Source organism: Arvicanthis niloticus, chromosome 5, assembly GCF_011762505.2.
Source record: "Arvicanthis niloticus isolate mArvNil1 chromosome 5, mArvNil1.pat.X, whole genome shotgun sequence".
In the NCBI taxonomy this organism is placed as follows: Eukaryota; Metazoa; Chordata; class Mammalia; order Rodentia; family Muridae; genus Arvicanthis; species Arvicanthis niloticus.
The window spans coordinates 35,688,198-35,715,035 of record NC_047662.1 but is presented as its reverse complement, the minus strand read 5'-3'; the positions used below and the strand labels follow the sequence as shown (position 1 = coordinate 35,715,035).

General features: G+C 47.5%; 1 protein-coding gene across 2 annotated transcripts in view; it reads right to left on the bottom strand.

Annotated features, from left to right (window-relative positions):
• Window positions 1-25,894, bottom strand: part of Rnf220 (ring finger protein 220) — a 224,601-nt gene extending 198,707 nt beyond the window's left edge. Inside the window, exons 1-2 of one of the 2 annotated variants that reach the window (XM_034502295.2) lie at window positions 25,605-25,894; window positions 18,551-19,292 (exon numbers count right to left, since the gene is read on the bottom strand). In XM_034502295.2, the coding sequence (XP_034358186.1) occupies window positions 18,551-19,175 (625 nt within the window). In that variant the 5' untranslated portion in view covers window positions 19,176-19,292; window positions 25,605-25,894. The remainder of the gene's footprint in view (window positions 1-18,550; window positions 19,293-25,604) is intronic. The other variant, XM_034502294.2, reaches the window with a different exon arrangement.
• Window positions 25,895-26,838: the final 944 nt, after the last annotated feature.

The window sequence follows — 26,838 nt, the reverse complement described above, 5'->3', positions numbered from 1 at the left end:
AACTCAGAAATCCACCTGCCTCTGCCTCCCAAGTGCTGGGATTAAAGGCATATGCCACCACCACCCAGTTCAAGTCAGGTTTTTTAGGTTTGATCTTTAAACATTTCCACAGTCCCCACCTGCTAGAAGAGGGTTGTCTTGTTCTATCTCCTTCCCTATTACATGTTAAAAGCAAATTTTTATTTTAGGATAGTCTTAGACATAAGTAAAAACTGCAAAATTAGCACAGAATTTCTATGCGCTCCTCCACTTTCCCTTATTCTTCATACCCAATATTAATATGGTATATTTGTCAAAACCAATGAGTCAATATTGGTAACAGTTTTATGAATTAAAACCATACTTTATCCAGATTTCCCTGGGGGTTACCTGATGTTCTTGCTTTGCTGGAATCCCCAAATTATCTTCTAAAGTCATAAACTAGATTTTTTTAAATTATAAAAACAACACATGCACATACTATCTCTTAAGATACTATTCACAGGTGCATAGAGCAGTGCTGCTCCCTTCTTCCCATCCTAGTATTTCCAATTTCCCAGAGGAAACTTTGTGTGCATGTGTGTGTGTGTGTGTGTGTGTGTGTGTGTGTCCTTCTAGATGTGTATATATATATCCTCTAAATGTTTTATATGCATATATACAAACACGCATTTTCTACATAAGCAATCCTTAAAATGTTTCATTACATTTCTTTTTGAAAGATTTATTTATTCTTATTTTATGAATACGAGTGTTTTCCCTGCATGTATGTGTATGTCACATGTGTGTCTGATACTCAAAGAGGCCAGAAGAGGTCGGATCCCCTGGGACTGGAGTTACAGGTGGTTGTGAGCTGCTGTGAGGATGCTGGAGACTAACCCTAGGTCCTCTTGAAGAGCAGCAAGTACCCTTGCTTGCTGACCCATCTCTCCAGTGTCTGTTACAATTCTTTGTTTATTATGTGTATATGTGTAACACAGCATACAGAGGTCATATAACAACTTATGAGAAACAGTTCTCTACTCCTACCACACAGGTCTTAAGAGGTCAGACTGAGGTCATCCGGCTTAGAGGCGTGCACATTTATCCACTGAGCTAGTTCAGCTCGCTACCTTGCTTCACAGAGGAAAATTTTCCCTCTCTACCTTGTTGTACACAGAAGCACTTAGGGTCCTGACTTGGTTTTTTATTCCAGTATTATATATGTATGTATCAAATTAATTTCTCTTTTTTTTCACATCCTATACAACACTATAAATAACATTCACTTTGATGTACTTGACCAGATACATATATACAATACATCCCCATGGTCTGGATCCCATCAAGGGATAGCTGCATTTATGTTTTTGTAGCTAAGTATTTCTGAATCACCTTAAAAAACTAAACAACAACAACAAAACAAAACAAAACAAAACAACAACAACAAAAACCAAAATAAAACAAAAACCCCACTTCTTCATAATCTCACCAAGTGTGTGAAGTCCCTGCTTAGGCAGACCTTCACAGAGAGGAACATGCTATCACACAAGCCATTCAGGATTCCCAGGAATGCTTCCAACTGTCTTCTTCCCACACTCAGCTTTGAGCTTCCTCTCCTCTATTTAGCCCTCTGGTCCCTTTGGGTTTCCTCCTCCTAGATTTTGGTTAAAGAACATCCTGTGTTCTTCCTATCCTCACGGTCCTGATTCCCTCCCTCACTTCTACCACAGCTTCTGATTTCCTGCTCACAAAATCCTCTCAGTTTCTCTTAAGCTCGGCACACCAAATGACAACCAGACACGGCCCACTGTTCTCCAAACCTGCTGTCTCCTGGATCCACAAACACAGTAAGTGAGGAACCCGAGGAACCTTAATGGGGGAAAATCCTTAATGGTGGGACTGTCAGAAGGGAGAGCGCACCTACACAGAACAGGAAAACATCAAGGAAAACTCTGCGTTCTTGTCTTTGTTGAGCTAGAATCTGCTCATTTTTCTTCTACTTTCCATAACTGGATAGGGCTCATCTCTTTGACGCAATGGTTCGTGGTTTTTATGCCTTACTCCTTCACGCTTGGCTCCAACTTTTGAGTTGCAGTGGAGGCAGGAGGAGGCAGGGTGGAAAGAAAAAAAAAAAAAAACAGAAGTGGTAAGACTGAAGAGGAGGAACAAACGGTCAAGAAAGGTAGACGTGAGGAAGGAGAGGCAGGGTAGGGTGGGGTGGGACGAGGACCAACTTCTAACTCTGGCTTAGTTTCATCTCTGCTCCCTTCTTCCCACAGCTCTGAAAACAGACTCACTGGGGCAGGGTTGGGCTGAAGGCAGGGTGTAGCAGAAAAGGGAGTGACCGCTTCCTATTCTAACTACCACTTTCCCCCAACCCTAACTTCTTAGCCAGCAAAGCTCTATCCACCTCCAAGAATCAGCTTAATAGAATAAACCACTTAGGGCTAAGGCTCAGGGAGAGTCAAAGGCCCCGCAATCGCCTTGCCTAGTAAGCCTCTTAGAAGTTAGAACGCTGCTAAAGAAAGTGACACTGTGACCCGCCACTTAGGAAGAACACAAGGACACAAAACCAGAGAGAGGGAGACCAGTTAGGGGACCTGGGAACATCTAGGGGTAACTGAAGGGGACAGGGTGGGGTTGATGCTGAGAGACAGCCAGCTGCCAGAAGGAGTGCTCCTGTTGAGTCCTCCCATCGAGATTTGGGAGAATGTTTCTAGAATGTACCAATGGGATGAACTCTGGACAGAATAAAAGCAGTGCATCTCTTAGGGCAATGAGGGAAACAGAGCCTCAAGCTTTGTGTAAGAGCGGGAATTAGAAAATGAATAAAATAAAACAATCTGAGATATAGCTCAGTCCTAGCTCCAGCCCCCAGCCCACCCCCCACCCCCCCAGCAAGTCTAAGTATTTGACACTTTCTTGTCTTCTCCCAAAGAGACTCCCAGTTGCTAGCTGGTCAGGCAAAGGCAGACAACCTAACTAATTAAAAAGTCCTAAAGGCTTACTGTCCGGCCCTAGTTAGGAGGTGAGTGTAGAATTCTAGTTATTCCCACTGGATGACTTTCGGGAAGTTCAAAGAGAGTCCTTGGTGAAATCATCTTTGCCTTAGTCCTCATATGACTGAAGTCAGGAAGGAGAGACAACACCCTGCACATTGGCTCCTCGGTACCACCTGAGACGTTTTTCCACCTATTTAAAGACATAAGCCATTGGCTGGGTATGTTGGTGCATGCCTTAAAAACAGCGTTTGGAAGGTGGAAGCAAGACGACTGGGTATTCAAGGTCATCTTTGGCTACACGGAGAGTATGAGGCCAGCCTGAGCTACATGACAGACTGCATCAACACTCCCCATACAACCCTCTCGCATACAAGGCCATGTGTCACCACCTGCCAGGGTTTTTGAGGGTCCCTAACCCTGTAAGGAGATGAAGAGTAAAGGGGTGTGTGCATGTGTGTGTATGGGGGTGTGGGGTGGGTGTGTAGAGGGGAGGGGATAGAGTGGGGTGCAGCTCAAGGCACTTCAAACCTGCCCAAGCATTTGTAATGTTAACCAGAGCTAACACTTATGGCCGATGTACTTGATGCTAAGTATTGTTCCTATGAATCTGTTTATTTTATATTAATTCATTTAACAACTCTGTTGTTCCCTTTCACCCCGAGGACTGAGGATCCAGCAAAGGCAGGCACATCTTCCACAGTTCAGAACTGGCTCTTACAGCTGCAGCCTTACCAAAGGCTTGCAGCAGCTCAGAGGCAGACCTCACAGTGCTACACAAGAAGTTAGCAGACCCGAAACCGCCACCCACAACCCCGTCCCGAGGTCTGTTTGACAAGCTTTTCTTTTTAGATCATAACTAATCATCTTCAGGCCATGCAGTAGTACTGGAAATAGATACAAATAAGACACGGTGTCTAACTCAACACAGTAAGGAGGACAAGGGTTGTGACTGGGTCAAAACCTGCGGAATGTGAGGAATACCGCCCTATCAAAGACCCTTCAAACCTCTTCAAGTACAAAGGCAGACACATCAAAGCACCGCAGCTGCGGCTGGCCAGCACATAGTGAGCAGCTTCTTCACGGTTTTATTTTATTTGTTTATTTTTATTTACTTAGGATCCTGGGGATTGATCCCAGGGTCTCATGCATGCTAAGCAAGCACTTTACTACAGAGCTGTACCCTCAGCCTTTTTTGTCTGTCCCCTCTTAAGTGGGACCCACAGGCCTCCCTCTCCAGGGCTTCTTCCTTCCCATTGACTCTGAAGTCAGATGGCCTGGGTTCAGATCCCAGTTTTGCTACTTCTCTGTTTTTGTGACAAAGAGAACGTTGCTAAGGCACTCCGTGCCTCGACTTCTCCCACCTGTAAGTGGATAGCAACAATGACCATCTCACAGGGAATTTTACGAATGTTAATTTTACTGCTGGGAAATGATGAATTTGTACCTAGAAAGCACTCCATAGAATGTCTTAACACACAGAAGTGCTCAGAAGGAGTGAACCATTGTTAGGAAGAACACTATGCCCCTGCCATTCTGCCTACAGTCGTTTCGCCTGCAATAAAAATACTGGATTTAAACGCATCTGCTGCGGTTAGTTTAAGGGGTAGGAAGTCTCTGGGACTAAATAGAAGGAGAACAGTTCCCCTGGGAGGTAGAAGGAATAACCCTGGAACTTGTTAATTAAGATCTTGTTAATGAATCTGCTTGTTAATGGTCTATTAAATAATCGCACAATGAAGTTTACCTCAGGAGTCAAGTCTCTTTCAAATGCTCGCTCTTTCCAACCCTCCCTGTCCAGATCTGACTGAATTAGGTCCTTTCCAGTACTTCCCAGTTTCATACAACCCTCTTGGTATGGTCACACTGGATGGTGTGTCAAGGCTATTACAGCCTAAGGAAGGGCAGAAAGCCTTCATCATCTCCATACTGGCCGTCATCCCTCCAGCCAGGCCGCCATGCTTCTGACTTAAATTTGTCTCCACAGAATAGAAAGGAAAACCCAGAAATGAAAACATAAAGCCTCCCCAAAACACTGCTGAGAGGCAAAGCAAAGGGTGAATTCCTTTCACAGGAGATTTGGCAACTTGTTACACTTTTGTGTAGATAGATTATGACCTGTATACCTGCCTTCAGATAAAGTATACAGAAGACAGTTAACTTTTGTCCCAGACTACTGAGGAAAATCACATGCGAATTTCAGGAAATAGACTCCTTACTGTAGCCCAGCTTCAAGGACGGACTGTGAGAGGTTTCCTCTAGGTTGAGCATTCGGTTTCTTCATTAACTATTTGGGCATCCTCTGGCCACTTAGCATTTTAGACACAGAATCTTGAAAGTGCATGTGCATGTGCATGTGTATGTGTGTGTGTGCACGTGCATGTGTGGTTTATATGGCTGCTTTTAGATATGAGAAGGTACCATGTTATCTTTTTGGACTCAGAGAGTCTGTACAGGCCAAGGGTTATTCATCATCTCTTATTTCATAGACAAGAAGATGACGCTCAAAGGGACAAAAAGTAATTTACCCAGAGTCATACAGCTTACTGAAGTCACCTTCACTTTCTAGTCACCCCTTCCTATGAATATGTACCGAGGGGCACCCAGCTCTGGGCTGGCCCTTGTGTGGTCCCTACACCTGCTGGGGGTGGGATGGCTATGGTGTCAGCAGGCAGCCTCAGCAGAGCTCAGTGGTGTTTCTGTAGACATCTGTTAACTATCCCAGTCACTATGGAGCCAGGTGCTTGCTACAAGAGGGGACACATTGGAAGGAAAGATAGCAGGCCACAGATGTGGGCTCATGTTAAAAGGATGGGTGAGCAAATAACTGTACTACAACGTAGTGTTTCAGGGGGGGCTATTTTGAGAAGAAACATCACCCCCAAATCTCGACGCACAGCTAACAAGGGTGTTTCTCACCCACAGACATCTGAAGCTGCTGAGCCTCAGACTGAACCCTCTTAACCTTCCACTTAACCTTCCAGCCTCTGGCAGATCCGCCCAAGGGTTCCAGCGAAAAGCAAAAAGCCAGACACTGGTGACTAATTCCTCTAACCCTCCGACGAGCCTTATTTCTGTACAAATAAGCATTTGAAAGCTCTAGGGCTGAAGAGGGAAGGAGGCTGACAAAAACCCAAACAGAAGCAGAACAGCGGCCCTGAGCACCGCGAGCCCTCGGCAGCTCCTCTGGCAGCGCAGCAGCAACCAGCAGACAGTTGTTGGCTGGAGCCCAAGGAGCATCAAGGCAATGCTGGACTCCTGCACATCTGGCTAAGCACCTCATACCCCTCTGCTGGGTTGCCTCATAATGACAATATTGCACCAAGAAGGGGAGGTCTGAGCACATGCAGTCAGCTGATCAGTAAGTAATAAGAGAGGCAAAGGGGAGGACTGGAAGAGGGGCCAACACAGAACTGGGGATGGCAGGGCCAGAGGCAGCTGGACAGATGGTCCTATAGCAGGAGGCCGAAAGAAGGTACTACTGGTTCCCCAGTACCCAGATCTTCATCCCTAGCCTCCAGAACCCTTGGGTAGAATACAACCTATTCTTTTTAACTAGTCCTTACGCCCTCCTTTTAAGACCAAATTCCTTTGCAAAACCTTCTCTACAGTCTTGCACAGAAATCACCAGGGAGGCTCCTTCTGAACTCACAGTGGTTCAAAGATTCAGAGGAACACGTCCAGTGTGGGCCCTGGGAATCTGCATTATAGGGGACAGTTGCTACCAGTCCTGACCCCCCTTCTTCCTTGTCACCACAGATGTGCAGAAGCAGCTCACTTGTGAACCCCAGTCACCGGGCTGACTTCCTGTCCTGCAGTCCTTACACTCACAATGCTTGTTCAAGAGTCACTTTTCCCACGTGCACATCCTCATTATTCACAATGAACTCGAGGCCCTCAAGAAGAGGAAGTGGGATCTGGTTCTCGGATTCCCCTGCAGAGAGCCCTGAGCCAAACGCTCTACACACAGAAGCACAGGAAATTCTGTGGATGTAGAGAGATGAGGAAGATAAGAGGCAGAGAAAACCACAGACGAGCTGGTGGAGGCCCCACTGCAGGAACTGCTTGTAGTGTCTGTGTGTGCCAGGCTGGGACAACCGTTGGCTCTGCTCTTTTTCACTTCTTCAATACTCTTGGCAATAACCTACCCTGTGAATGGCAAGTCTGAGGAATGTTTCTCCCACTGGAAACTTTGCCAGGAGATAGTGCCAGGAATCTAGGTGATTAGTGAAGGCCCGCCAAGTACTCAAGTCATGAGACCTATCATATTTTTGTGGAGTACCAAGTATAGACTTGACCATGAACTTCGGTAAAAAGACATGGACCTTTATCTACCTGACTAAACATCAGCATGGTAAGGCTTTGCCTTCTCTTCCGAAAAAAATGCTGAGTTCCTTATTCTGTGCTAAGCTCAGTTCTGGTTTCTCTTGGATCTTCTGATATTAAGATACATGTTATATGTCATCAGACACTATTTTATAGTGACTTATCTTTAGAAAGTTACTTTTCTGTTCTTTTGTTTGTTTGTTTGCTTGTTTGTTTGTTTGTTTGTTTTTCAGATACTATGTAGCTATGATTGGTCTGCTGCTCCCTATGTAGAACCAGGCTGGTCTCAAACTCATAAAGATCTACCTGCCTCTGCCTCCAGAGTATTGGGATTTAAGGTGTGCATTACCATGCCTGACTTAGAAAGCTACTTTAAAAGCAGGGTTCTCTCTGATGTTGGGCCTCAGTATCATCTAAGCACCAAATGGATGCCTGTCAAGAAAGCATGAATATGGTACTGTCATTTTCTGAGGTCACATCTGAGATCCTACCACAGAGAAATGGTATTTTCAGTTTATTGCAGCCAATCCAGGCCAGTTCTGGAGCTCTTTCTCCCATTCTTGGATGCAATATTCCATCCAAAAAAAAAAAAAAAAAAAAAAAAAAAACTATGGTACGGAGCTGCTTTGACTAAATAACGGCCTGATTTTCCGATATCAGCTTAAAGGTTGCCTGCTTCAGAGATGCCCGAATCTCAGATGAGATCAGATACTCCTGCTTCTAATCCCATGCTGGTTTAGACTTCTCAAGCAGTAACACTTTTCACAGCGCCTTTCAGATGCTGACTGAACTTTAAGCTCCAGGACAACACAGACTGTGATTATTCTGTTTACCCTCCCCTCCCCTTCCCTCCCCAGCACAGAGCCTGGTGCTAGGAACAATGCAGATGCACTGATGTAGCCCTTCTCTATGGTGACATGCTCTGCCATCATTTTTCCACCACCACCACCAAGCAGCCAAGAGGAAGAAGCACCATTCTCTTTGCAATATCAATATCTCACAGTAACAAAACTGGGCTTCCGCCAGGTGGTGGTGGCACACACCTTTAACTCCAGCAGAAGCGAGACTGGTGAATTTCTGAGTTTAAGGCTAGCCTGGTCTACAGAGCAAGTTCCAGGATAGCCAGGGCTACACAGAGAAATCCTGCCTTGAAAAAAAAACAAAAACAAAACAAACAACAACAATGACAACAAAACTCTTGAGTTTCCTAAGACCATGACAATGTAGAGACCATGGTCAAAGTGTGATGCTTCGAAAGTCAACAGAACTTCACCAAAAGCCCTAGAGTGCTTGCCATCCATGAGCCAGCTGTCACAGACTGGAAGGTCTCCTTCAAGTGACTCAGCTCCTCCGGTCTGAGTTCTCTCATGAAGAGGGCAAGAGGATGCTTCAGCAGCAACAAAAGGAAGGAGAATAAAAAGCCTCCACGCCACAGTGGGAAGTCAGAAAGAGGCGGTATTAGCAACCCTGTGGGCAGAAAAGGGTTAACCCGGCATGTCTAGGTTCCCACCCCACCCTGTAAATCAGCCTTGACTGCTGCTGGGGTGAATGAAGCCCCACCAGGTCGGCCTGTCAGGAAGGAAGCTCATGCATCCAGACTTCTGTTGTTCTAAGGATTTTTTTTTTTTTTTTTAATTTTACTGCTGAGGAAGGAAGGCCAAGCCTAGCCCCTAACTGCAGCCCTGCTAACTCCTTCCCCGGGTGTACACAAGCCTAGCCCTTAACTGCGGCCTTGCTGATTCCTCCCCCAGCGTGGACTCTGCCTTCTCCTCTACAGTCACCTGCACTCCCCTTTCTCCGCTCCCACTAGTCACAAGGCATATAACATTCCACCATTCGGATTTCAGTCTCAAATTTGCCCTCTCTTCAAAAATGAAAATGAGCAGGATCTGGTGGCATGCTGTATAGAGAAGGCTGAGGCAGGAGGATCATTACAACTTACAGGAAAGCCTCGACTATACAATAAGTTCCAGTCTGTAGAGCATAGTAAGTTTCAGACTAACCTGGGCCACAGAGCAAATCCCTGTCTCAAAAAAAAAAAAACAAAAACAAAAAAACCAAAACAACAACAACAACAACAGAAAACCCACTTAAAATCAAGAATATTCTGTATGCACTTACCAGCCACACACCTTTATGTCTATGTGAGGAGAGAAACTGGTGACTGGGAGCAGAATTTGGTGTACCCATCATCTGTGGAGATGCTGTGGGCCCTAAGAGGGAGCCAAGCCTCTTCCTTAAAGGGGGCCATAAGAAGCCCATGGAGACAGCTGTCTGCTAGCCTCTGGTGGCTGTCACTGACACACACCTAGGTGAACATGGGACCTTCCAAATATGAACTACTGTCTTGAACCATAGCCTTAAACACAAGGTCCGCAGCTAGAGGGTTGGTCTTGGCCTTTCCCCACAGACATGCAGAGTCATTCTCTGGCGTTCCTTAGCCCCATGGGGCTTGCTTTGACAAAGAGAGAGACACTGACTTTATTTGTGGCCCTGAGTAATGGCAGCCAGGCCTCTTTTACTCCCTGGAGAATGAATACAGGCACTACATGCATAGGAGGCCTGTCCCCTCCTAGCCCTGCCCCCCCTAATCCCTCACCGGCAGCCCCCTACCGCAGAGCTGTGGCCGTATTTCTCTCCTGACCTGCAAGGCCCCTCCAAGCCCCATCCTAAGCCTCCCCCAAGCACAAACCATCCATCATGCCGTAGGACTGTGACACACACAGATGGGGGGAGGTTCACAGATTTGTCTCACACAGGCAAGAGGGTGAAAGTGTCTGTGTAACTTAAAATCTATGGACGCACTAAAACTCTGGAACTTTGCATTCTAATACTAGTTAAATACCACTCTAGCAAATCTCATTAGGCAGGGCCCAGACCGCCATCGCTCACAGATTCCAGTTCGCTACTTATTTCCAACACTATGCGATAATACAAAAGTCCTGACTAAGGAAACACCATGAGATTGAGGTTCTTTGACCTGGGCCACTGTCTGAATCTTTAACCCAGTTAAGTTCCTTCTGGACTTGGACACCTAGTTTATCTAACTCTTAATATTAACTTGCTTGTGAATAAACCCAGGGTTAAATCTTGGCAGCTGGATGCTAATAAATGGAAATGAAGCAGCCATCACAGAAAAAGGCTCAACCGACAACCTCTCTCCCTCCATCTCTGTGTGCTGCCATAAGGTGGAGTGGGTGAGAGGGTCCTTTGCACATGCTGGCCGCTAATGACCCTGTCTGTGTTTGGCTACACTGGGGTTTCTAAGCAAGGAAGAATCATCAGCCACATCGCCCTGAGAATGACAAACATCATTACATATTGACACTTAATGGTGATCTATGTGTTTGTGTTCATTTGGTCCTTCACAACAACTCTGTTGGGTTGTGTGATTCCCAACCTGCAGGTGGGAATACTAAAGCCTGGACAGGTTAAGTAATTTGCCTAGCAAGTAAGCGAAAGGGTCGGATCTCAACTCTGGAGGCTGCATTCATTGGCTACTATATTCTACTGCCTCTTCACCTTTGGTGTGAAACGTGTTCAAGTTGAAGCTCAAGGGGCCCCGCCCCGCTTCTATTCCCCTAACAGGTATTTATTATGCTAGGCTGCTCTGACTTGATTTAAATCAAACTTCAAAAAAGCAAGGTCAAATGAGAGTAATATAGGATTAGCTGGCACCTAAATGGGAATCATATACCCGAAAATAAAGCGGAGGCCTTTCCAGGGCTGCTCCTGCCCACCCCCACCCACCCCAGCTCTGTCCCTGCTGCCCTGAGATACATGCAAAGCTGTAAGTCTCAGCCACAAATGGATTTCAGTGGGAAAAGACAATTCTCATGAGGTGAGCCACAGGAGACTTACAGAGCTTGCTGTCTCTTGACACCATGCAACAGGGTTCTGTCATCCGTTCCCCTGCATCAGTTCCAGACTGACCATGGGATATCTGAATGGCCAGGTGGCTCTATGTGTCTATATAGCTCCCAAACTGCTCAATTATTCCAGCTTCAACCAGGATCTAGACAAAAACTTAAACACACACCCAAAGAAGGCCTGAGTTTATGGGCTCCATACTGTGGGAACATATATGGAAAGAATACACTCCACTCTCGAGTCCCTATCCTAGAAGTTTAGGGGAAAAAAGTAAATTTCAATTATTTTTATGTTATGGGAGTGTTTTACTACCCCAACTCATCAGTAAAATAAGTCTGCATTTGAGGAAAAGATTTCACGTATTTCCTAAAAAAATCTCCCCACTTTTTGTTTGTTTGGCTGGTTGTTTTTTTTTTTTTTTTTTTTTTTTTTTTTTTTTTTTCCCAGACAGGGTTTCTCTGTGTAGCCCTGGCTATCCTGGAACTCACTCTGTAGACGTAGACCAGGCTGGCATCAAACTCAGAAATCCGCCTGCCTCTGCCTCCCAAGTGCTGGGATTAAAGGTGTGCGCCACCACTGCCCAGCAAATCTCCCCTCTTTTATGTTCATGAAGCTCAGGCCTAAGTAAGGCCTCCTCTCTTGACTTGAGCCTGCATATCTTTAGAATTAGCATGGTCCCACAGCGCATGAGTAGCATGTTAATGGGAACTTCAAAGTCTAGATTGTATTTAGATCCATGTAGCTGACCTCATCTAAATGCACTAACCCCCCGTAATATGCTTGGTACCAGTGCAAGAAACACACACACACACACAGCACACAAGCATACAACACAACACACACACCCTCACACACCTTCCTAATACCAAAACTAAAATGTAGCTAAGATTAAAAAAAATAATAATAAGTTTAGTCCATTGGGTAGGTAGGGCTGGAGTGTGATAAATTTCTGCAGTTTATCTAGTCTCTACCAGGGTTATCCATTCCATGTCCTTAACCTGGAAAAGGTAGTAATGAAGTTATATTCATTTGTTTATTTAATTTATTATTATTATTATTATTATTATTACTTTGTAGACCAGGGTGGACTTGAACTCACAGAGATCCACCTGCCTCTGCCTCCCAAGAGTTGAGATTAAAGGCATGCACTACCTTGTTTGACATGAAGTTCTTCTTGCAGAAAAATTTTTTCTTTCTTCCAAAGAGATATTTATCAATCCCCCCCTCCCCATCCGGAGCACACACTTTGAAGATAAGAACACATTCTGTTCAGTCACAAATGCACAATTGAAGTGACACTTTTAAAATTTGTAAGGCATGTTGGCGGCTGAATAGCAATATATTATCCTGAAGTTTGCAGCTGATCTTTAAGAGGGATAAAAATGGTGCTGAGAACGATTGTTAACGTGTGGGAATATTCAACTCCAAAAATTATGGTTATTTTGGTGTTAAAATCGTGTGGATTTTATGATGACATGTATCATCACCCCAAATCTCAAGTATTTATAAAGAGTAATGTCAATGTGTGGTCTGATATTTATTAACCAGATGCATGTGATTTATGGGTTAAAACCAAGGGAAAAAAAAAACAAAAATTTCAACTCGATTAAATGAATTGACACTTTAAATCTGGAATATTCACAAATGTTACATTTTATTTTGTGCTAATATTTATTGACCAGATGGTGGTAGTTAGTAAGGGTTAAAAATAAGAAAAAATATATAGATATAATTTTACTTTTCAGTTCTCTTCTGCCTGACGAAAGAGGATAGAGGGCAGAGAGCAACTTTGGATTCAGTGTGAGGTTTTGTTTTGTTTTCAAACAAAAAAGTGAGGAGCTACCAAATAATCAACCTGGGGCCGCTGACCGGAAGGCAGTTCCGGACAACTTCCCGTGGGAAGAGTTCTAGAAACTGCCCTGACTTTAACAAGTCCCGCTGTGCTGGCTGCGAGCCTCCAGCGTCATAGGCGACCGCGGCTGCCTTGCCCGAATACCAGCAATCCTGCAGATTCACCAAGCCCGGACTTGGGAAACACTGCCCGGAATATTTTACAGATTCGAAAAGAAGATGAAGGGGAAAAATTCTTTTTGAAACCGAAAGGAGAAGCCTCAAAGCCCTACTACCCAAAGGAAAGCTGGGTCCACATGCGTGTGCACAAGTCCATCTAGGGTCCCCACGCCCTCAGCTCCTCCAGGCTCAGTGCCCCGCCCGCTCCATGGCCACCCGCACGCGCTCGCGGAGTCTCAATCACCCCCGGGCACCCGCCAGCACATCTCGCCCGGTCGCTGTCATTGCCAAGGAATTGGGTTCTTAGTGCGACGTGGGGGCGTGAGGACGTAGAGGTCGGGGGTAGTGTGTCGCAAGGACCTTCCCCGCACCCTGGAGGCCGCGCACGGACTTCTGGAAAGTGAGGGCGAGGTCGTCCTCATCCCTAAAAGAGCTTGTGGAGCCACCTTGGCCACAGGCGCTGGCCACTGGGTGGCCCTGCCTGTGCGCGCGTACCCTCGCCCTCCCCCACGGTCAATTACCAGCCACCCCGATGCGGACAGCCAGGCGCTGGCTGGCGGCCGCGAAGAAACGGCAGCCCGGATCGCTTCTGCATGACAATTGACTCGAGGGAGGGCGCTCGGCTAGGAGGGAGGACGGCCTCGGGGTCCGCGCGTCTCACCATGGTGATGAGGCATTCCCTCCGAGAGAGGCGACCACGGGCGAGGGCCGGGGACAGCGGTCGGCACAGCCAGCCCGGGCGCCGGGCGAGCGGCGCGCAGAGCAGAGCCAAGCCAGGCCAGATGGCTCTGTAGCCATCGGGGACCGCTCCAGTTCAGCCCGGCCCCACTTTAGCTGTGCAAACATTTCTTTATCCCAACAAGACAATTAAACCCAGCAGCATGAAAGGGAGTATCCGTGACTGTGTTGGGAGTGAACAAACGGTAACAACCACACACATCACAGGAGTTCTTGCCCCGCGGGAGAAGGGGGTGGGAGGACCCAAAGCAGCTGAGCGCATCACAGGGCTAGATCTGGGCAGGCAGGACCCAGGCAGTCAAGATACAGGCAACCTTCTGACCCCTCTTTCTGGTCAGTGGTTGACCCTTCACACTGGTCATCTGCTCCAGCTGCAGTCCAGCTGCATCCAGAGGTGGACCCTGGGAACTAATGTTCCCTGCCCACTCTAATCCCAGAGCCCTTGGAAAGTATGTCCTTTATCTCGCCCCTATGATGTCAGCTAGCTTTCCAAGCTGCTTTGGCCTAAGTGGGCTAGACTGATTCATAAGGTCTTCCATGGCACGTGCCTTTATAAAGACGAATCTAGAGTGCAAAATACCATCTCCAATCAGGGCTTTTGGGACCTGGGGCTGGCTGGCTTTCCAAATAGATCAAAGATGAGCATCAAGCAAGACAGGAGCTTCTGGGAGATCTCAAGTTCCCTGGCCACAGGGAAGGCTAAGGGGAGAAGACCAAGGGAAACAACTAATGGTCAATGACCAGTGCCCCTTCCTGGGGTAAACCAGAAGGCAAAGCCAGCCACAGCTCCACATGGACAGTTCTGACTTCTCTCAAGTCTAGAGTAAGCATGCCTGCTAACCAACTCCAATTTGGGGTTAGATAAGAAGGCCGCCGGTCAAAGACTGTGACAGGTCAGGCAGGAAATCTGGGCAAAGGAATGGCCTGAAGGAAGCCATCAGGAGATGGCACATGACAGCCCCAGAGTACACACTGAGAGAGTAATAAATGTAGGCACCAGGCAGCACGTAGGACTTACCTTCTCTTTTTCTGTAAAGTTTCCTTAATGAGGAATGTTTATTTTAAAAGCCCTGGGAAACACATCTATAGACACTTCATATGTAACACACAACATGAGCTATTCGTAATTGGCCCATAAATTTTAGCGTCATTTCCCTGGACAAGGAGCCTTGGGGACTGGTTCAGGGAATGACAATAAACGGGAGTTACCTCAGTCCCCTTCCTGGGGAATTATGCATCCTTCAGGAACAGCTTCTCACAAAACCTCAGCTCCCATTTTCCAGGGCAAGTAAGTCGGTCCTGCAGCACACAGGCCTCCTTGCTCCACAGGACCCAACACCTACCTTAGGGTCACCTGCAAAACCAGGTGGGTAGACGGGACAAGCAACTGAAAAAACCCACTAGAAGAGAGAACACCACCCAAATAGCTATACTTGTGTCTATTTTTTTTTTCCCTATGCACATTTAATCACAAAAGAAATCCTGCCTATCAGCACTCCAGTTAAGGGCTGAACACGTGTGCATTACAGCATGTCTGCAGGCGTCTTTTTGAAAGGCATGTGGACATATCTGCATATGGATGCAAACCAAGAGCAGGGGGTGGCTGCCACAGTAAAAACTGTCAGTATTTCCATTATAAAACTGATTTCCAGCAACCTAAAACTGCAGTCAGAAAACTTCTACACCCAGTAAGGAACCTGCATACCCCATGCTCACCCCACCCCACCTACCAACAAAACTATACATTCTCTGAAGCTAAGTTCCCATTTAAGACTTTTACTATTATATTTAATTAAGACTTTAAAAATTCTATGAAAAAATATTTGTCTCGCAGAATTGAAAAAAAAAACAGCCAACCATATCAGAAATTAATTCTAAATTTTAATAATTGACAAGTCTAAAAAAAAATACATGACTCAATTTGGCAATGAGGGCACACTGAGGGCACACAAATGGTGTCCCTGTGCCTATGCCCCTCTGAACAGTTGCTCTCTACTCTTCTGGCTTCCCAACCCCCACTGCTGCCCCATCTGCCCCTGAGCTCGCTCTCCCTTTGGAAGCAGTCTTGTATACTGTCACTCGATTATCTGAGAAATATTACTTATTTCAAAACGGTTCTGTAGGGAGGACCCGAAAGGCATCTAGTGGGGATAATCAGGCCTCCTAACGGCCCTTAAATATGTATTTACATAAAACAGACCATAAATATTCTGACACACGTTGGGTGTATATGACAGGAGCCAAGAAAGCTGTCACCGACTTTGTCACAGTACTCTTCTAGGCTTCCTTGAAGAAAATGTCTTTCCTTCCTTCCAAAAGCTCAGAGTCAAAAGCATAGGTGTCGACCACCTGCATAGCTTCTGCTCCTGCAAAGGCAGCAGCTAAGGCAAGGAAGGGGAAAGAAGCATGGACCCAGGGCCACCACTGGGGGGGACAGTCTCCTCTTCACTTGGTGCCTTTGTTTCTGCTTAAAGATTAGTCCTAAATACAACCCTAATAATCTGGGTGTGGAAAGGATCCTGTACTCCCAGACCTTCCTACAAGCTTGTCGTCTGTGCACAAGGAAAAGAACACAAAGTAGTCTATAAAGAAGGATATTTTAAACAAAAGGAAAGAAGATTCCCATTCATATGACAATTTGAAATAAAGTTTCCCCACCCTTTTGATCAGAGTCCCATTAATTTCAAGGTCAGAATTCCATCTCACTTGGGAGACAGACTCATTTAATTTTTCTCCACCCAGGCGTGTTCCTGTGTGAGGGATCCATCTCCATGGGGGATGGCACCACCATACAATGCAAACCAGGCAAGCAGAAGAGTTACGGCTCTGACACGCAGAGGGGAATGGATAGCCACATCTATGGGATCTGACTTGACTAACAAGCTTGCGTCTGCTCCGGCAGTCTGACTCTGGTTTGGGCTAAAATGATAACAAAACCGAAGTAAGCTGGGCTCGTGGGGCAAGGAGAAGGGAGTCTTGATCTCCCAGTGTTACTTTACCACACACTGGTTTTGAGAGGATTTCATTTTCAACTTGGAGGGGAAAGTGAGGAAGAACTGGTCACACCCTAACCCAGCAGAGCTTTAGCAGGAGCCAGCTTCCAGGAGCCTTCAACACTCAACAAATGAAAACAGAAACAAAATAGAAAACCAGCCCAACACAAGGCCAAACACCTGTCCAGCAGGTACACCCAAGGAGCAGGATCATAGCACCTACTAGTCAACAGAAACTGAGGAGGTGACAGCCAGAGGGCTTCGTGGCAGTTCTGCTGACATGCAGCCACTGCCTTTTCCTCTGAAGTGGGGAGGTCTCTGGCTTACAGACACTGACATAAAAGACACACTCTCAACATATTTCAAAACCAAAGAGCGATGGATTTACAAGGCAGGTTGATTTTATGGTGACTTTTATTGAAAAGGTACGCTGGGTGTAGGCAGATGCCTTTTAGCACAGGAAAGTTAACACAGTGCCTAATTCAAGGAGACAGCCTGAGGAAGCAAGGCCGACAGGGGAGAAAGCAGCAATGTCTCTATTACTCTCCTCGGCATCATAAAGAGAAGAGAAAAAAAATGGTGTTCGTGTTGGTGGTTAGAGCGGACAAGAGCAAAAAAAAAAAAAAAAAGCAGAGGAAAGGGGAAAGCAAACCTCAGATGTAGTTTTCTTAAGAAAACAAAATGAGGCAAGTCTTAGAACAAAAGGTTGGAGGGAAAAAACACCCTCAGTTCATAAATTCGCATCAGGCCTGAAGAAAGCTGTTCTGTCTACCCACAGCCCCAAAGCCTCAAAACACAATTATTTTTTGATTATATCAGAGTAGAAGATTGCAGGGTTCTGCCCTTCTAGTCTACAAGTTCCCAAGAAAGGTTAAGTTGAAACGATTAGCAAATGTAGCCAGAACCTACCAAGGCGCCGGAGAACATGAGAAAAACCATTTCATAAGCAGAAATTAATAATAGTTGTGAACATCAACCACGGGGCAGTCACCTGGGTCAGCTATGTCTAGTCCTAAAAGCTAGCCCTGGAATAAGCATCCAGCAAACCTTCCGAGTCCCAAGAGAAGTCAGCTCTCCAGCCTTGTGAACGCAAGGAAAGCACAGCTGTTTGAAATGCTTTCTGGTGACTAACTACACCTTTGTCCTTCTGTGAAAAACAACCTGATGCCAACCCAAGAGCTGAGAGCTGAGAAAATAAAGTCATATGGAGTATAGTGGCTACCATACAGTGGGAAAATGAATATGTATATGTATGACACTATCATCAGGGGACCGCAGGAAGACAGCAAAGACAGGAGGGATGGGCAAGTTTCCTTGGGCCCCCAATTCCCTGGGAACCTATTCTTTCTAGCAAAATGACTTTCACCCCAGTGTGTCTATGACTCCCTCTTCCCTCCTCAGTCTCCAGAGAAGCCAGCCAGGCCTGGTACTGAGACCAGCTTGCCTCTGGCAACCACTGGAAAAACCTGCAAGAACCATATGTCATTGATCACTGAAGAGAGGTAAGTAAGCATTAGCCATCCGAAGCTATCACAAGGGACACAGTTGGCCTTTCCCGTCACTAGGAGCATGTGTGATGCTGCCAACCTGTTGAACACTTCTGCGAGGCAGGCTTACTGGGGGTGAGGAGGGGGCTCCAACCAAAGTACTTACATCTGTCATTCCGATCCTCTGGACTCGAAGAGGTTTCCCGGTCAGAGATGAGGCCAGACACAGCAAAAATCTTCTTTCCAGTATCATCAACCTTAAGTGAACCTGGGGAGCTGGATGGCAGCTGTGTCCCAAAGTCATATTCCTTGCCATCTGCATCTGAGAAGCGCAGGTGGGGAGACTCTGTGTCATGACAGTTCTTGAGTCTCTTGGCTGGTGTAAAGGCTGACTGATAGCTCTCCCTGTCCTCCGTGGAAGCGAAGGGACGGAATGCCCCCACACCACTGTGATTTAGCATACTGATTGGGGTACAATCTAGATTTGGGGGAGCAAACTGGGGGTGGAGGTGTAGTAAGGAAGGGGGGAAATCACGATTGGCAAAAGTGCCTGGCACCCCACCTTGCCGGTGGTACATAGAGGCAAAGGTATAGGAGCCGTTAGTGAAGGGAATATGAACGTCCTTATCTACTGAGACAGGTACACCAAAGGGTCGTGGCTGCTGACAAGGGATGGAGGCATCCCTGCTGGCCTCAGCAGTGGACGCCAAGACCATCAGTGCTGGGGATGCCAGAGGGTTGGGAAGATAGGATGAGTTCTCCATCTTGAAGGCTGCCCGGTGTAAGTCCATCGGAGTCTCTTTCGATGGCCGGTATCACACAAGAAGCAGTCTTCCCTGGGAGGGAGGCCAACCTGCACCTTGGATCAGGATGAGGATTATTACTGGGGAATCATGCCCTTCGAAGACCTGCAGAAACAGTAAAGAAGGAAAAAAGAGGGGGGAAGAAAGTCAGGGGGAGGTTAAAAAAAAAAAGGAAACCCCAAGTGATTGGAACACCATCCTTCTGGCTTACAGATGCTTGGGCAAGAGACACCACAGGCTTTAGGAGCCAGTGGGCAGCAGCAGCAGACCGTTTTCATTCAGGAAAATCAATAGACAACTTACTGTGATGTACGCGTAGCTGACTTTGGTCCCTACACGTTCCGGGTGAAATGTGCCTGAGCCCAGCAAAGAAAAAAAAAATCATAAAACCTCCAAATACAATATTCCCTGAGCAAATGAGCTTTGGAAGGCCAAGTCACCCAGTAGATTAGGTTGGGGGGGGGTCTATATTTTAAAGGGCTTCCACCTACGAAAACCACTCATGGCCAGCTTCTGGCTTGAGGTACAGAGACCACGCTCTACTTAACTGATGCCCCATATTAATATCTTTCTTCATCCTTACACTGACAGGTACCTATGACACACACATCTAGACTGTACATATTAGTTGGTACAAATTGTACATGTGGCTCAATCACACACATTGGCCGATGCGATACATACACATATATCTTCATATGTCACCTAAGACTGTCTCTAGAAATAAGTGTCATGTGAACAATATTTTACACACAGCCCCCTCTAATTACACAGGCTTCCTAGTTCTCTCTTCTAAAGAGAAACAAGACCTTCATCAACAAAATGCCTGGCACTTCTGACAATTTTTTTAGAAAATATATAACTGGAGTCTTTGGCACTTGCTTTCTTCCAGACATGGCAAAGAACGGGTTGATAATTTTAGTTACTAATACAGTCACTCCTAAGGAAATTTGTAAACTGCCTTGGATTTACCATTAACATTTAGAGCAAAATGTTAAGAAAAATCTCTCACTTATTTTGCTCCATTTATTGGCCCAGACAGAGTTGATGTCCAATAAAAGCCCCCCAAAACAAACTGAATTTCAAAGAGACTTCTTCCAGCTTCCCTTATAAAATTAGGCTGTACATTTTCATAGCTACTGATTCAGTTTCTAATATATTGAATGGGGGCTGGGGGAGAAGAACTGTATTATCAAAAGGCAGGATGAGATGAGAACCTAGACTTACTAGCTGCAAATCTATATCCTCAGTAGAAACTGAAAGGAACTTAGAAATATAACTCAAACTTCTATCTGTTACAATCTATAAATTGAGTCATGTCAAAAATAAAATTGACATCCCCCTTTTAAAAAGCCCATGTCTGTAGTACAACATCTTTGGCAGTCCCTCAGGTAGAAAACCCTCAGTTAAATTGCAGATGAATCCTCCCTGCTTAATGCAGTGCAAGGAGAGTATTTCCTTCTCCCATCCTGTAGCAGACATTTCAATGACTGTTATTAATTGGGAAGATGAGTGGACACCATCAGACTGCTTCCTCATTTGGCATTCCTCCTTATAGACATCATTGCTAAATTACCAGATTATGTATCTCACATTAACGGATTTTTCTCTCTTCCAAATTTTAAATAACTTTCCTGTCAAGTTATAGCAGGGTAGAGAGTTTTGTGCCAAGGACAGCCAGTTAGCCTGACAAGTCTGGGAATTCTGTTCTTGGCTGTTTTCAAGTCAGATTAATGGTCCCACAACATGGATGCTCTGAAAGTGGGTCCAAGGGGTCTAAGCAGCTCTTCAGAACAGAAATGAACACACTGTGTGTCTATCAAGCCTCAGTATAGCAGGCTGGCTAGAGGAAAGGACAGGCATGACCCTCCAGGGGTGAAGGGAAGAATGCTTCTTCCCCCAAAATAACTGCTCCCAGGATTCACTTTCCATTTTTACTTCCTAGATCACCTCATTATGTTAAATGAGTTTCATAAATTAGTGATCTGGCGACAGCACCGGACACTCCAATAGGGCGCGGTCAATCACTCAAACCTGCAAATTCATTTGAAAACTTCATTATACTGAAAATAAATCAACAATATTTTCCCAGGCCACATCTCTTTTACTCCACTGTGTGGGTGTTGGTCTCTGAAAGAAAGGAGGGGAGTTTTTTTTTTTCCTTTTCTCTTTTCTTTCTTTCCCCCTCCTCACATTAACAGTATAGATGAGGCTTCAGCCGACCACAGTCATTATGAAAATCTATAGTTAATACACTCCCAATGTCAAAATGTCATGGGTTTAAACACAGAACCCAAAATAAGAAAACTAACTGACCCTCTTAATTAAAAAAATATGGATTGTAAGATAATCAGCTTGATGGTGCATTTGGGTGACTGTGAAGAACTGGGCAGAGAGAAAGTAAGTAACTGGTACTTTTCTGCCTCTATGCTGATTTTTTTTAATTTAGCACTTCGTGCAAATCCAGATTAAAATAACTCCAGCTATTGATCCGAGCAGTGGAATTGACATTAATTTTAGTTCACTTCTCACTTTGCAAAGGGATCAATAGGAAGTAATAACAGCTGACATCCCCGCTGAAAGGAGGAGAAAGAAGGGCTGAAGACAGAAATCGAAAAGCAACCAAATAAATCATCAGCTACTTTTCCACGGCATCAGACAAACTCCAGACAGATTGCAAAAAGTCTTTGTTGAATTAACTAAACAAGGAGGAGGGATCAATCCATGAAGCTAAATAAATTGTCCGGCAGGCGGTAAGGTTGGACAGAGGGACCAACAAATATCGAGTTTTAAAATTTTCAAATCCTTGATGTGATGGGTTTGGCTCAGTTCTCTCCGTGTGGGAGTTTGTTTGTTTCTTAAATCATATACCCCGACCTTGGTTTAAAGTGGTTACAAAACGTCGGCTAACTGAATAATTAGTGAGATTACTAATTGCGTGGTTAAACATGCCAGAAGCAAGACAAATGAAGAAGCCGGCTTTTAGAATGTGCAATTATCTGATACTAGGCTGGTGCGTAGCGGTCCGCGCTCTCTGGTGCAAACTAGCCACTTTGGTGTAGAAAAACCGAAAGCCAGACAGAAAGTCCCAGTGAGTAAGCGGTTTCCCACCCCTGCCTAGGGTCGGGGCCTCTTCACCGGCTCTGGGGATGGTAGTGCAAGGAAGCGGTGTCGCTGCTGCTGCTGCTGCTGCTGCTGCTGCTGCTGCTGCTGCTGCTGGCTGTTGAGAGCCAAAGCCATTTGGAAATGACTGCTACAAAGCAAGCTCTTTCCCAGAGCCGAGCCCAGGCGCCCACCAAACTAGGACTCTGCTGGCAATTAAAATGCACACGCAACGCTCCTCTGCTTATTACAACAGGTGACATTTTTGTGGTCTCTGAACCGTTTCCAAAAGCCATGACTTAAAATAATAGAACAAATTAAACGATATTTTCCTTTGCATAAATAAACTTTTAAAAAATTAACAGGCAACTTAAAAAGCAAAGAACAATGGGAAATGAGGCCAGAATAGCGGGGGGATTCAAAGAACGGAGGAAAGAATTTTTTTTTTTTAAGTTCACAGACTTCGCTTGAAGAGAATTTCCCCGCACACATGCCCAAAGGGTATGTGGAAACACCGCCCTAACAGAAATTTTACCACCATATGCAAGGGCTCAGGAAGCATAAGGGTAATACAGTTCCCAGGTTAGGGCCGACGCCTGGGACCTGGCCCCGTAACCCGTGGCACATTTAGACCTATACCCTGGTCTAGCTTGGTCATCGGATGCGAATCCGCGACAGCCTGACTGATCCGGAGAGCACGCGGAAGCGGGGATGCTGAGCGTGCGGGTACAGATTTCAGCCATGAAGAGCCTTAACCCAGAGGGGAAAATAACTCTTTTAAGGGAAAACCAGAGAAGACGACGAGAAGGAGAAACCTAGAAAAACTTGGGGGTCAACGCTGAGCCAAACTCACCACACTCCGTGGCCTGACCTCTCTAGCTCTCTGTTGCCTTTGTACAAAGATCCCAACAACCTCCGCTCGAAAACAATTTAACTTTGGGGAGCCGAGTCGCCAGACCCGGAAGAAACACAAGGCCCGGGGCTCGGGAATGAAGGCTCACACGGCCTGGGGACAGGGGCTGGAAGCAGCCAGTCTTCGAGTAAAGTCCTAGGACCCGGAGCCCCTACACCGCCCCGCCCCGCGGGTCACCCGGGCGCGGTGGCCGCGCGCCCCTCGGCCGGCAGCCGCCGACCCCTCTACGCCGCTCCGCTGCCAACGAGGACCGGTGCGGAGCCCCAGGGCCCCCGCGGTTCCCTGATTGCCGCCGTGGGGTGCAGCAGGTTGGGGCTCTGCGGCTCCCTCAGCCACCGCCCGGCCGCAACACCCCGAGAACAGGTGTGCCCCCGCTCGCTAGGCGCCCGGACTCATTGCAGCGCGGTTCCCCGAGTCCTCGGATTCCCCCTCCAGGCCCCGGAACGCAGCGAGGGAACTCACGCCACTTAGCCCCGGGCTCCCCGGGCCGGGAGGGATCCGAACGGGAAACGCCCGGCGCGCTTTTTCTCGACGCTCTTTTCTGCCTTTACCCCTTTGCTCATTTTCCCTTTGCGAGAAAAGCCGGGGGATGCAGGGCCCCAGTCCGCTCGGCTGCCCCCCAGTCCTACTCACTGCCTCCTCCCTGCTCGTACCCCTTCTCTCTTTTTTTCTCCTTCCCCCTAAACCCCTCAAATGCCTCCCAAGCCGAGGCCACAGTGGAGGCGGGAGGTAGGTCGTGGCTGCAGGACACCGTGAGCAGAGAGCGCTGGTGCTTTCCCTTTCAGCTGCTTCTGGGGCAGCGAAGGGGCGCAAGCGGAAGACCTGGGACGACACAGGCCACCCAGACAGAGCCGCGCCCCATCTGGGTGGCCCTAGCCCTAAGCACTCCAGCCACCCGATGTGCGTCCGGCCACCGGCCCAGGCCCCGGGGCCTGGACTGGAGCGGTGACCCGGACCAGAGAAGGCAATGCGTTCTTAATGGGAAGGGAGAATGTGTCTTCTGCTTTCCAACACCCCGAGACCCAGTCACCTCGGGGCTCCAGCACGCCCTGGCGGGCCACGGTCACCCAGGCCTCGAGCTCTTGCCGGGGATACAGTAGCGCAGGACGAACCTCGCATCCCTAGATGGCCTCACCACCGTGGGCGGCCTCGCCCGGGGGGCCATACGGAAGCTCTCCGCCCAAGTTTGTTGTGCCCTGGAAGAAAAGCCTTTCTCTTACAAAACACAAAGGCGAAACGCCCAGGCCGAGCCCTGAAAAGCTCCGAGTTGGGGGTGGGGGGCGGCCGGAGGCTCCGGCGCACGGTGGCTGGGACAGGCTCCGGGCGGAGGAGGTCGCTCGGCCCCGGGTGACGAGCGCGGCGGCGGTGACCGCAGGATTGCAGCAACCGGCGTGCCCGCTGAAAAGTTTTGCTCTCAAGTCAGAAGAAGAGAAATTGTTACTCAGTTTAAGGCAGGTAGAAGATGTTAAAAAAAAAAAAAAACCCACAAAAAAAAAGCAAACTCATGATTTTTACAAGATGGTCCTCCCGCCTCGCCCTTATAATCGCTGGAACAGGGGTTTCCCCCCCCCCCCCCCCCAAATCCCAGGAGATCAGCACGGATCGCGTTACTCTAAGGCCTGGCCAGTCCAACCCAGCAGAGCTGGGAGTTTACCGGTTACAGATAGCACAATTCACCTCAGTGGCAGCACCTGCCTTCATCCTGCAGGCGGAGGATTTCCCCATCCCACCCCCACCGTACCCCCGGCTTTCCTTCCACATCCTTCACACCCGTCCCCGCCAGGAAAAAGTAAACCGAGCTCCCCAAGGCTCCGGAGGCTCCGGGGTACCCCACCGGGTCGGCAATGTGTTGTGCGGCTGGGCTCGTTTCTCAACAGATCGCCCCTTTCCTATCCCGCCCGCCGCCTCAGATTCCCCACTGAGTAACACTCAGCCCCGGCCCGCTGGAAATCACAGCGGGGTGCACCGGGAAGCCAGGCAGGAGAGCTTACTCGCGGTCGACCTAAACAAAGTGGAAATGGGGCTTATAAAAAGATGGAGAAGTCCTGCTCCCTTCCCCTGGCTATCCCCCTCGCCCTCCCTACTTGTCCAATTCCAGCGTCTGGTCCCTCCCCCTTGCACCCCCCAAATAAAACACATTAAGGAAAACTCAAGAAGGAAAGTTTGAGTGAGGAAGCGCACGGAGCGCGCCGGGCACCGACAGCCAGGAGGCTCGGTCGCCAAGATCTAAGACGCGGCAGTGCAGGTCCCAGTCCCTGCCCCTTGTCGCAGGGGAGCCGCCCGAATCCCTGGGAGACCAACCCGGAAAGTTAGCCAGGTTCCTCAGCAACCCGGCCGCCCTCGCGCCCACCCCTCTTGTGTACGCACACGCATCCACACCCCTTTCTGGGCTCCGTACTTGCCTTGGAAATTCCTGGGGAGAACGGGCGCACTTTTCAGGACACCGAGGTAAGAAGACGGAGAGTGTGGTGCATGAAAAGTCCCGGGTGCGCAGAGCCGGCGGGGGCAGCGGCGGCGGTGGCGGCGGCAGCGGCAGCAGCAGCAGCAGGCGGCTGGCCCCGGGTTTGTGCTCGCGAGCTGCCTGGGATTGCATGTACAGATCAAGAGACTCGGTTGGTGTGAGAGAAGAGCAGTGCTGCCTCTCAGCGCTGGCTCTAATCAGTGAATGAGCCTCCACTCTCCCAGGGACTCGGAGGCGCACACACACGCGCGCGCGCACACACACTCACACACACATGCACGCACACATTCTCTCACACTCACACACATACAGGCACTCTGAGCATTGAATACATTAGGGTACTAAGGGACTCTGGGAAATGGAGTCCAGACCCCAGGCAGTCCGGGAGAGCAGCCCTAGCTGCCCTCACTGGAGGGCTGGATGGTCTTAGGTGGTCCGCCCAAGTGGAAACTATAGAGGTCTTTTGCCTTTGTTTACGTCTTTCCTCCTTACCCTCCGGAGGTTTCTGACTGAACTCGATTCTTTTTTGAACTAAAGTGACCAAGGGGAAATGGCTAAATCTTTTAAGCCTGACGTCAGGGCTGCTCGCTGACCACTAAACCTTAGCTTCAATATAAAACTCGACCCTTTTTCTGAAAGCTCCTACCTGCTGTTTAGTGCTTCGAATGTTTAGTGCTTTGAATATTACTTTGGGTCTTCGCCTGTAAAAATAAAATTATAAGTGAATATGAATAAAACTGACATTTAGAGGGAGAGGGAAGGGCCTAGTTTAACACCCAGATTTGTGAATAAAAAACTTCCCTGGGGTCAGTGATGTTTATAATACAGTTCATTCTCTTCAAATTGTTAATTCATCAAGTACAAAAAGATACATTGGCGAAATGGACAAAGAATTAACATTTTTGAGAACCTTCTAAGACCCAAGCTATGAGACCAAATGTCTTTCCATAGTCTCATTTAGCCCTTTAATTCTGGAGATAATACGGCTAGTTTTTAAAAAGAAGAAACTGAGCCTGAGAGGGTTTTGTGATTTGCTTCTAGGTACACAGCTGACAAGCCTGGGAGAGCAGGTAGGCCCAGCTTAGGAGGCAAAGCCCAACTGAAAGCTAATCCTGCTTTCAGAAGTAATTCCTTTGTTCTGTGGCTTGGTTTCTGAAAAGTCAGGTTTCTCATCT